At 37.3% G+C, this 12,039-nt stretch overlaps 1 protein-coding gene across 19 annotated transcripts in view; it reads left to right on the top strand.

Moving 5' to 3' along the window:
- fgfr1op (FGFR1 oncogene partner) overlaps positions 1 to 12,039 on the top strand; it is a 39,813-nt gene that overhangs the window by 11,880 nt on the left and 15,894 nt on the right. For all 19 annotated transcript variants that reach the window (XM_018093900.2, XM_031901721.1, XM_031901720.1 and 16 more), the window contains 2 exons: positions 1,366 to 1,454; positions 4,681 to 4,818. In XM_018093900.2, the coding sequence (XP_017949389.1) occupies positions 1,366 to 1,454; positions 4,681 to 4,818 (227 nt within the window). The remainder of the gene's footprint in view (positions 1 to 1,365; positions 1,455 to 4,680; positions 4,819 to 12,039) is intronic.

The following is a 12,039-nucleotide window of genomic DNA, read 5'->3' as shown; positions in this document are numbered from 1 at the left end:
GGGGCAACCCTAGTGGAGATGTGGCATAGGCATATAATGTATAGTGAAGGAAAGCTAGGTGAGGGTAAGGTTGGGGGAAAGACAAAGTCCTGTCCTGATTTCTAAATGTGTAAATCCTTATAGGCAGTTTTCGCCCCAGCAGCTCAGTTTTCATAAGGCCGGGCAGGTTTCAATCCTAGACACAACAGACAGGTCCTGGCCAGAGAGAGGTGAGAAAATGTAAAACTGGGACTAATTCAGAGCTTAAATTGGTGATCCAGGGGCTAAGTTTTAGGGTATTACAGCCAATATACCAGCCAATGCTGGAGCCAGTATTACAAATTGACTTATACCACAGTTAAATACAACAACGTGCCTTGCCTTTCACCCAGGGAAAAAAAAAATTCACAACTCTTTCTTCATTAAATTATCACGTAAATCAGTTTTTCATGGACACTCACCCCACTGATCCATTGCAAATTCAATTTGTACTGAGTCCAGCATCAAGAATTATTTTGTCCTAGTAACTACTATTGTAGTACTGTGGTGGGACTTGTACACTGGGGTCCACTGAGGACACCCCCTCACGTGAACTGATACTGGTACTTGATAATTAGTATGGCAGCTTCCTTAGCCTTCCCAAACTTGCTTTTGTCTGCTGCTGTAGCATTTTTCTTTCCCTAAAGTTATCTATTATTTATTTATCTGTTATTTATTTGAAACTTAGCAGTAGTGGCTGCATTTCCCTCCCTAGGCTTATAGTCGAGTCAATAAGTTTTTCCAGTTTTCTTAGGTAAAATTAGGTACCTCGGCTTATATTCGGATTGGCTTATACTCAAGTATATACGGTAATTTATCTTTTGTGGGGTCAAGTACAAGGTACTGTTTTATTACTAAAAAAAAAAAAAAAAAAAAACAGGGAAATCATTATTAACAAAATTTAATTATTTGATTAAATTGGAGTCTATCAGAGATGGTGTTTCCGTTATTAGGAACTTTCTGGATAATGGATCCCATACCTGTATCTAGAATGAATGGGGCCTGAGGGTTTTTTATGTAAGAAGTTTTTTAGTCATTTGAACATATCTCTAGTCTACTAAAAAAAACAAAAATTAAACATTAAGGAAAACTGGTAGGGTTGTTTTGCCACCAATATGGATTGATGCCGCATAGTTACCTTTTAGCACAAGGATCAGTTAATTTTTTACTGAGAAAAAGGTAATTATTAAACACTATTAATGTTTGCTTGAAATTAACTCTGTGGGAAGTGGCTTCTTCTGAGATTTCTGCATGTTGAATTTTCAGATAAGAGATCCCATACCTCCTGCTACTATTTATTTCCTTAAATTAAAAAAAAAAATCATCTGGACTGTTTTACTATTGTAGGTCGTCTGGTTGCCAACCTTTTCACAGAATTCCTTCAGTTTTTCAATCTTGACTTTACATTGGCAGTCTTTCAACCTGAAGCTAGTCTGGTAAGTAAAATAAGCATTTTACAGTTTGTGAAAGCATCTTTATGTGTAATAATATATATATATACATATATATACATATATATATATATATACATATACATATATATATATATATATATATATATATATATATATATATACATTTCTTCCTGTTCTTAAACTACTTATCTATCTATCTATACCCCCAAACAATGTAGGTCTCTATTAAAATATATTGCATAAACAAGCTCATATGTAAAACCCTGCTTCATCTAAATAAGCCAGTTTAATAAAAATAGACTTTTTTTAGTAGTATGTGCTATTGGGTACTCCTAATTAGTATTGCCATTTTAGGAATTAAGGGCTACCTCCTGGGATCATAGTTTTTCATTTAGAGTTCTGAATCTTGTTGCAGAAGTGGAAATACACAAAAACTAAAGCAGATTTAGAAAGCTCAGGTTGTCGTGATAAATGTTTTTCTAGGTAAACTAAAAGTTTCCCCTGGGAATATGCCCTTAAACTGAGACGGCCCCAAATGTTCAAAAACATCGGTCACTGAGTGCAAATAAAAGGCAAAATTCTGCTGGCATTTTAAAGCTTAAAAGTCCCAATGCCAATTGTACTTTTATCCAAAAAGTGTAGATTCTGTGATCCATGGTAATTTAAGGCATAATTGCATGATTAACTTAACATATTATGGATATAGTTATATAGATATGGGTTCTGTTTATAATAAATACACATACTATATATAAATCTTAAAATTCCCTGTTGAGTGCGGAGCTGTGTTTCTATTAATTTTGCTTCAAATGCCCAGGCAAGCTGAGGCACTTAGCACTCAACATGACTTTAAAGAATATATTTTGTTGGTTGCCAAGGTAGCCCAATGTTTCCGTTACTACCTCTGCTTTTATAAATAGTGTAGTGTGCTTATTTTGGTACAGCCTGTGTTGTATCATGGATAGTGCACAGACCTGATTACCAATAAGATCAATGGGCTTGTGCATAGCCTTAGTTAGAAGGAAGTTACACTGCATGCAGCTGTTGGGAGGATGCTTTGCATTCAGCACAGGGGAGGGCTGGACATTGCCACTGGTTTTGTGACATACGTAACAGCAAGGTGTTGCCACTCCCATTCAGCAATGACCTGAACTGGCTATCAGAGAAAAGGTCCTAACTGTGTGCAATATTTTTTATTCTATTTAGGAAAGTAAATGTGTTTATACAGTCATGGTCAAAATTGTTGGCACCCCAGAAATCTTTCCAGAAAATCAAGTATTTCTCACAGAAAAGTATTGCCGTAACACATGATTTGCTATACACATGTTTATTCCCTTTGTGTGTATTGGAACAGAACAAAAAAGGGAGGGAAAAAAGCAAATTGGACATAATGTCACACAAAACTCCAAAAATGGTCTGGGCAAAATTAGTGGCACCCTTAACTTAATATTTGGTTGCACACCCTTTGGAAAAAATAACTGAAATCAGTCGCTTCCTATAACCATCAATAAGCTTCTTACACCTCTCACCGGGAATTTTGGACCACTCTTCCTTTGCAAACTGCTCCAGGTCTCTCTTATTGGAAGGGCGCCATTTCCCAACAGCAATTTTAGATCTCTCCACAGATGTTCAATGGGATTTAGATCTGGACTCATTGCTGGCCACTTCAGAACTCTCCAGCGCTTTGTTGCCATGCATTTCTGGGTGCTTTATGACATATGTTTGGGGTCATTTTCCTGCTGGAAGACCAAAGATCTCGGACGCAAACCCAGCTTTCTGACACTGGGCTCTACAGTGCGACCCAAAATCCTTTGGTAATCCTCAGATTTCATGATGCCTTGCACACATTCAAGGCACCCAGTGCCAGAGGCAGCAAAACAACCCCAAAACATCATTGAACCTCCACCATATTTCACTGTAGGTACTGTGTTTTTCTCTTTGTAGGCCTCATTCCATTTTCGGGAAAACAGTAGAATGATGTGCTTTGTCCACAAGACGTTTTCCCAGAAGGATTGTGACTTACTCAAGTACATTTTGGCAAGCTGTAGTCTTGCTTTTTTATGTCTGTGTCAACAGTGGGGTCCTCCTGGGTCTTCTGCCATAGTGTTTCATTTCATTTAAATGTCGACAGATAGTTCGCTCTGACACTGATGCTCCCTGAGCCTGCAGGACAGCTTGAATTTCTTTGGAACTTGTTTGGGGCTGCTTATCCACCATCCGGACTATCCTGCCTTGCAACCTTTCATCAATTTTTCTCTTCCGTCCACGCCCAGGAAGATTAGCTACAGTGCCATGGATTGCAAACTTCTTGATAATGTTGCGCACTGTAGACAAAGGCAAATCTACATCTCTGGAGATGGACTTGTAACCTTGAGATTGTTGATATTTTTCCACAATTTTCGTTCTCAAGTCCTCAGACAGTTCTCTTCTCCTCTTTCTGTTGTCCATGCTTAGTGTGGCACGCACAGACACACAATGCAAAGACTAAGTGAACTTCTCTCCTTTTTATCTGCTTTCAGGGGTGATTTTTATATTGCCCACACCTGTTACTTGCCCCAGGAGAGTGTAAAGGAGTATCACATGTTTGAAACAATCTTGTTTATCCACAATTTTAAAGGGTGCCAATAATTTTGTCCAGCCCATTTTTGGAGTTTTGTGTGACATTATGTCCAATTTGCTTTTTTCCTCCCTTTTTTGTTCTGTACCAATACACACAAAGGGAATAAACATGTGTATAGCAAAACATGTGTTACTGCAATATAGAGCTGGGCGGTATGACCAAAAATTTATATCACGGTATTTTTCAAAATTATATCGGTATCACGGTATTTGACGGTATATAAATAAAAAATAAATAATAAATATTGGTGCCCCCCCCAACCACAACCCCCCCCAACCCCCCAGTTAATTTATCTATTTTTTTTGGCTCAACTAAGAATCGGCGTCTCTGGAGTTAACTAATTCAGGCAGTGCCTAGAAAATGCATAGACAATGTAGTTGTTGCCAGGCACACACACAACCCAGTGCAGACTTCTAACCCCCCCCCCCCCCCCAGTTACTCTGTGTCAAGTCCTGTCAGAAATTTCACATTGACCTAATACTCTACACACCAATGGAAAAGCCCCAAGGAATAACTGAATATGCAGGCAGCTATCATTTGTTTTTCTTATATATAAATTAAAATGTTATAGTAATCCTGAAGGGATCATCTTAAGGAGGGTGACTACTTCTACTTTGTATTTTTTAGGAAAATGGATATGACGATCGTAATCATTTAGCAAAGGAGCTTGGGATTGTTGAATCTGAAGGTGTGAAAAGTGGTCCACTGGCACTTGAGCTTGTCAGACGATGCCATCAAAAAGACAAGATTATAAGTGGGGGAGAAGTAAGTAACTTTTGCTAACAAAGTTTCTTAGTAAGCAAACAAGTTACTAATGGATGATTAAGTATATGGTGTTTGTTTTATCAACATTAACAAGGGTCCGGTCCTGATGCAATATACCCTTGACTACATAAAGCGTTTTGTTACTTTTGGCAGCCATTTTTGTTTTCATGATTTGCTCAAACGCTCATTCATCTAGTATAGTATCAGTGGATTGGAAGAAAGCCAATGCACTTCCAATATTTAAAAAGGAAAAATATTTTAGACCTGGCCTGTAAATGTATCTGCTTTGGAAAAGTTATACAGATATGGGGCCCTTTATCCAGAATGCTTGGGACCTGGGGTTTTCCGGATAAGGGGTCTTTTCATAATTCTCCTACCCTAAGGGGCACATTTACTAACCCACGAACGGGCCGAATGCGTCCGATTGCGTTTTTTTCGTAATGATCGGTATTTTGCGATTTTTTTCGGAAATTATTGCGACTTTTTCGTTACCAATACGATTTGCGCGAAAAAAGTCGCGATTTTTTCGTAGAGTTAAAACTTGCGCAAAACGTTGTGCCTTTTAAGTTTTAACGCTATGAAAAAAATCGCCAGATTTTGCGCAACTTTCGGAATGGCTACGAAAAACTCGCGTTTTTTCGCACAAGTCGTAATGGCTACGAAAAACTCGCGTTTTTTCGCGCAAATCGTATTGGTAACGAAAAAGTCGCAATCATTTCCGAAAAGTCGTAAAGGCACCGAAAAAATCGCAAAAATACGAAAAAGTTGCAAAATGTTCGTTTTCCAATCGGAATTTTTCCAATTTGGATTCGAATTCGTGTCTTAGTAAATCAGCCCCTAAGTCTACTAAAGAAAATGATTTAAACATTAATTAAACCCAATAGGATTGTTTTGGCTCCAATAAGGATAAATTATACCATAGTTGGGATCAAGTACAAGGTACTGTTTTATTATTACAGAGAAAAGTGAAACCATTTTTTAAAAATGTGAATTATTTGATTAAAATGGAGTCTATGGGAGATGGCCTTTCCGTAATTCAGAACTTTCCGGATAAGGGGTCTAATACCTGTATGTAAGTTTTTTGAATCACGTTTAAAGGAACAGTAACGCCAAAAATGAAAGTGTATTAAAGTATTTAAAATATAATGTACTGTTACCCTGCACAGGTAAAGTTGTGTATTTGCTAAAGTAACAATACTATAGCTTATATAAATAAGCTGCTGTGTAGCCATGGGGGCAACCATTCAACCTGGGAAAAAAGGAGAAAAGGCACAGGTTACATAGCAGATAAAAGATAAGCTCTGTAGAATATAATTGGGCTTTATCTGCTTTCTCCTTTGAATGGCTGCCCCCATGGCTACACAGCAGCTTTGTTTATATAAACTATAGTAGTCTTTCTGAGGCAAACACACCAGCTGTACCAGCACAGGGCAACAGTACATAATATCATAATTATTTTTATACATTTTCATTTTTTGGTGTTACTGTTCCGTTAAGATTATATTACAGAGAACTGCATTATGTATTATCTGTGTAGTAGTCCGCATGGCTTTATGTAGCACAAATCATATGAAGCAAATTTAATTTTTATGATGTTATGATAAAGTTGGTAAGAACTTAGGACAGTAGGTTGCAGTAAATGTGGTCTACTTTTATTTTGTCAAAGCTTTAAGGAATGCATAAACAACCGCTTTCTAACTAAGGGGCCCATTCGTTAAAGTCCGAATTTCGGATCGATTGAAAAAAAATTTGCACTAACCACAATAATTTGATTTCAATTTAATTTGATGTTTGAAAATGTCATGAAAATTATTTTCTTGGACGTATGAAAAATTGTGGTAGCAATCCGAAAGTTACGAAATTTTCGTATCCAGTGTGAAAACCTTTCTAACTTCGAAACTTCAGTGCATGATTTTGGAAGCTTTCCACAGGACTCAGTGGCACTCTGCGGCTCCAACCTGGCCAAAGGATAGTCACGATACCAAAGCTTTCATTATCATTGCGCAAAGTACAAATAACGAATGTATCACAATAAATCATACTTTTTTTAACGATATTATCGTACAAAGAGTTCTAAAGTTTAGAGAAAATACAAATTTTTTGTAATTGTGCCCATTGTACTTTAATGAATGGACCCCTAAGTGATGGTCTTGGTAATGCTGTTTGCATATGGGTAAAATGCTAGCTAAAGGATTATTTACAAATGGGGATTGTGAATGGTACATTGGCTGCTTGGTGTATGTTTCTTAGTGGGGTGCTTTTAAAGTTCTGTATTGGGTCCACTTTTATTTCATTAAAGACTTTGTGAAAGGCATTGTAAGCAATATATCTGTTTGACAATGATACAAAACTGCCAATTAAGTCCATCCAGGATGTCATCCTTGCAAGGGGATCTGGACAATCTGGCAAACTTGGTGACTATGTGGCTTATGAAATTAATTATTGATAAATTAGGCTTTGCAAGCAATATATACTCTTAATGGAATGAAGTTTGGCAAGTCCTTGATAAAGAAGGACTTTGGGATTAATTAATTTAGCTGAATCAAGCAATGGCAATCTGCAGCAGATCGCATTGGCAAGGTATTGTCATGTATTTAATTTTTTATTTATTTTTTTAAAGTAGAATAAAAATTAATAAAAGGCTAAACATAATGTGTATTATTTTTATTCTACTTTAAAAAAAAAAAAAAAAATGAAATACATGACAATACCTTGTTTCAGCCCAATAGCAACTCATTCCTTTAACAGTGAAGATGCCCCCAGTGGCACCTCATCTTTTTTTCTGCTAATTTACAACACATGCTCTGTCTGTTATCTTGGCTTAGGGTACACCTCAAAATATAGTGCATATATACAATATAATTGTCACAGTCCAAGGCTGATTTTCATTACATGGCAGCTCCAGAACTAGCATGGGTGATGATTTGTGATTACCCCTAAGCTTAGGTTTTCAACAGCTGCCTAGAACTCACTGAGCATGTGCATGTCACTGACAGTTCTTACAAAATCCGAAATGGGAAATTCCTGTTACAAGTTTGATTGCCTGGATTATTACTGTTATAAAGACTCTGAACCTTTAGGCTGCTGCATTAAGCTTGTTAATTTTTAGTTTTCCTTTTAAAATTGGTACAGATTTACAGGAGGGAGGGTAATTCTTCCCCCAAACTGGTAAGGCACCAAGAACAGTGATCCCCAACTAGTGGCTTGTGAGCAACATGTTGTTTACCAACCCCTTGGAAGTTGCTCTCAGTGCCCCCAATCCTGACATGGTGGCAAGTTTTGGTTGAATAAAATCAAGATTTACTACCAAATAAAGGCTTCTGTAAGCTGATAGTGTGCATAGAGACTACCTAATAGCCAATCTTAGCCCTTATTTGGCGCCTCCATTAAGTTTTATGATGCTTGTGTTGCTCTCCAAGTCTTTGTACATTTAACTGTGGCTCACGAGTAAGAAAGGTTGGGGACCCCTGTTCTAGAATATGCAGTGCAGCTTTGGTCTCAAGTGCTTTAAAGGGACATTGATATTAACCCTTTCGCTGCCAGCTGTTTTGAACAAAGTGGAACTTCTACTGCCAGACAGTTTTTGAACATTTTGCACTGTAGGGGCCTTTCCTCAGGGGGACTTTTAGTTTACCCAAGAAAACAATATATCATTTTTTTTCAGGACAACCTAAGCTTTCAAAATATGGTGGAATTTTTTTGTAATTCCAATTCTGTAACAAGATATAGGCTTCTAAATGTCTAAAAAATGAAAAAAAGAATATTTTCCTTAATATAAACACATACACCAGAAACAAAAATTATTTTATGCATAAAAATACAACTGATTTGGAAAGTCCCATGTCTCCTGAACGTGCCAATACCAAATATATATAGTTTTATGGAGATTACTCATTTGTATAGGTCAAATACTCCCAGCAGTACACTACCAAATTTCCAAAGCACTGCTCCAGAAAGCTGAATACTTTAGATTTCAAGGTCAAAAATTCCACTAACTGAAGGTTTATCCCAGAAAATTATACATTTTTAGAAAGAACAGATTCTGTGGAATCCAGAATAGATAGAAATGTCTGTCTACTCCAAACTACCAAGTTGCAATGCAACATTTGTAAAATTCCTTAAAAATCGCTTCAAAGCTTCCTGTCTATAGTATCTTATCTCCTACAGGTCATAAAGTAACCAGATAAAACACCCTAAATATGAACACCAGGGGTCCACTGAACAGTTTGATGCCCAATATGTATAGCTTTACCTGAGTATGTGGCATGTAGGAGCCCCAATGTGAACATACCCCCATATAATCTATCATTTCTGTCATTGCAGCTTCTGCAAAATCAACACATTTACATCATTTTGTGTGGGATAACGCTACAAAAAGGTTCACTCACCCCAGAAAGCCATATATTTTTGGAAAGTACACATTCCCCGAATCTATAATGGGTACCTGTGTCTTTCTACTCCAAAGTACCAAGCCGCAAAGCATTTCTAAAGTTAGCAATTTTGATGACATTTCCAAAAATCCCCTCAAAGCTTCCACTTTGCAGCATCTTGTCTCCCACGTATCATTAGGTGCCAAGATAAAACACCCTGAATTTGAACGCCAGGGGGCCACTGAACAGTTTGATAACCAATATGTATAGGTTTACCTAATTATGTGGCATGTAGGGGCCCCAATATGAACACACCCCCAATATGATCTATCATTTCTGTCATTTCAGCTTCTGCAAAATCAACACATTTACATCATTTTATTTGGGATAAAGTTAGTAAAAATACACTCACCCCAGAAAATCATATATTTTTGGAAAGTACACATTCTCCGAAATCTAAAATGGGTAACCATGTCTTTCTTCTCCAAAGTACCAAGCTACAAAGGTTTTCCTAAGTTTGCCGATTTTATGACATTTCCAAAAATCACCTCAAAACATCCAATATGCAGCATCTTAGGTCATTAGGTAGCTATATAAAACACCCTAAATATGAACCCCAGAGGTCTACTGAACCGTTTGATGCCCACTTTACATAGGTTTATCAAAGCACATGACACTTAGAGACCCCAAAATATACCTACACACTAATTTCATGGCTTACCTTTACCTAATTCATAACCACATGGCAGTTTTATCTGGGATAGATGTAGGGTGACCCCTGAAAACCATATATTTTTGGAAAGTACACAATCTGACAAATCTAATATGGGTAAAGAGTCCTTTCTACACCAAAGTACCAATCTGCAAAGCTTGCCTAAAGTAAGTGGTTTCTATGACATTTCAGAAAATTGCCTAAAAATGTTGCAATTTGCCGCATTTGTCTCACACAATTTCTTGCATGCAAAGGCAAATTACCCCAAATAGGAACACCAGAGGTCCACTGAACAGTTTGATGCCCTATATGCATAGATTTAACAAACTATGTGGTGTACAGGGGCACCCAAATTAAAATAGGGCATATGAATTTTCACATATGACGCTCTGGCTTGTGCAATTTTTGCACCCAGTATGTGTATTATGTGCCATAAGACCCCCTAACAGTACGGAGACCCTAGAAAACCATACATTTTCCGAAAGTACACATTCTGACAGAACAAAAATGGGTAAATACATCTTTCTACTGCAAACTACCAAACTACAAAGCTATGCTAAACAGAACGGTTTTTATGACATTTCTGAAAATCGTCACAAAGCTTGCATTTTGCCCCATTATGTACCCCCACATTTCATAACATACCAACATAAAACACTCTACTGAACAGTTTGCTCTATATGCATACATTTACCAAACTATGTGGTGTATAGAGGCACCCAAATTGAAATACAGCAGACAAAATGTCCATGTGCAAAGACAAGTAACAAAGAACAATGTGAAATGCAATAAAATTGCTAAAATCCAAAAAAAAAACCTAAAATCAATGTTTGTTTGTTTTTTTCCTAGTGGTATCTGCAGTCAGAATCACAGTTTGAATATTTTGGCTTGGGGAAATTAGTTTTTCAAAGTCAAGTGAACAACAACTATGCATAACTGAAAATGCAATAAAATGGCTAAAAATGCAATAAAATGACTAAAAATGCACCAAAATCACAGAAAATGTAATAAAAACAACAACTTAATACACAAAAGGTATTACGCAGTGCGGTTAGTGAATATGCTATCCGCAATGGCAATAAAACATTTTTTTCAGGCAAGAAAAAAAAGATGCGGAAAGTACACATGGCAAAATGTGTTTTGTGTGTGTGTGTGCAAGTAAGTGCGAGTTCTGTAAGTGCTGTGAATGTTTGAAACCCCCCCAAAATGTAAGTGTGTGTGTGTATATAAGTGTAAGAATAAGTGTGTATTTGTGTAATAAGTGTGTGTTTGTGTCTGGCACTAACCTGGGGTCTAGAAGCTGAAGATCACAGGAGGGAGATAGGAGAGAAGCAGGCACAGCAGCAGCAGTAGTCGAGTCCATGTGTGGGCGGCACAGGAAGGGGGGGAGAGCAGCAAAAGCCTGACACGTAGAATCCACGTGTCAGGCTTTTCCCATGGGGCCCCTGGGCGATCGCGCCCCAGGGGCCACTAGTAACCCCCCTCTGCTCGTTCATTAGGGGGTTCTTTACCTTACGCTCGTTCTCTGACCTCAGATTAAGCAGCGAGCGCAGAGAACGAGCGCAAGATAAAGAAAACGTAGCTCCTACGTGCTTGGTGCTTATATTACTTATATAGTGTAAGTGAAGTTTATTTTGCTTAACAAACGCAATAGAAAAGAATTTAGAATTATTTCTTAGGGTGACAGGTCCCCTTTAAGCTTTGAGCTCTGCCCCTCTAAGCTTAAGTTAAGTGGTGCCACAATATTGTCACAATATAATTCTTTTGAATAGTGAGTTTTTGCAGCAGTATGATCATTTGGCAGTGGAAAAATACCAAATAACATTATGGTGAGTTTGATGAAACAAATTGCAGAGATCATTAAAAATTTGGTTCAGCCATATCACTCTATAGAGGAACCTCCAACATACCAACAATTATCCAGTTTTGTTTGAAACTAACCAAACTGTTGAAAAGAAAGTGTGTCTCTGTGTAATCTATCTTTTTTTGTTTGTTTGTTTGTTTTACATTTAGCCATTGTACATTGGTGTAGAGTATTGACATTTTAATTTCAAACACTAATTTCAACAAGTGGTGGTATGTTTCCATAATTCTAGTTTTTAGCTCTCTTCCTACGGAGCACACATTCTGTTCTAAGTT

Source organism: Xenopus tropicalis, chromosome 5 (assembly GCF_000004195.4).
Source record: "Xenopus tropicalis strain Nigerian chromosome 5, UCB_Xtro_10.0, whole genome shotgun sequence".
NCBI lineage: Eukaryota > Metazoa > Chordata > Amphibia > Anura > Pipidae > Xenopus > Xenopus tropicalis.
Note: the sequence above shows the minus strand (reverse complement) of the source record. Positions and strands in the feature narration are given on the sequence as shown.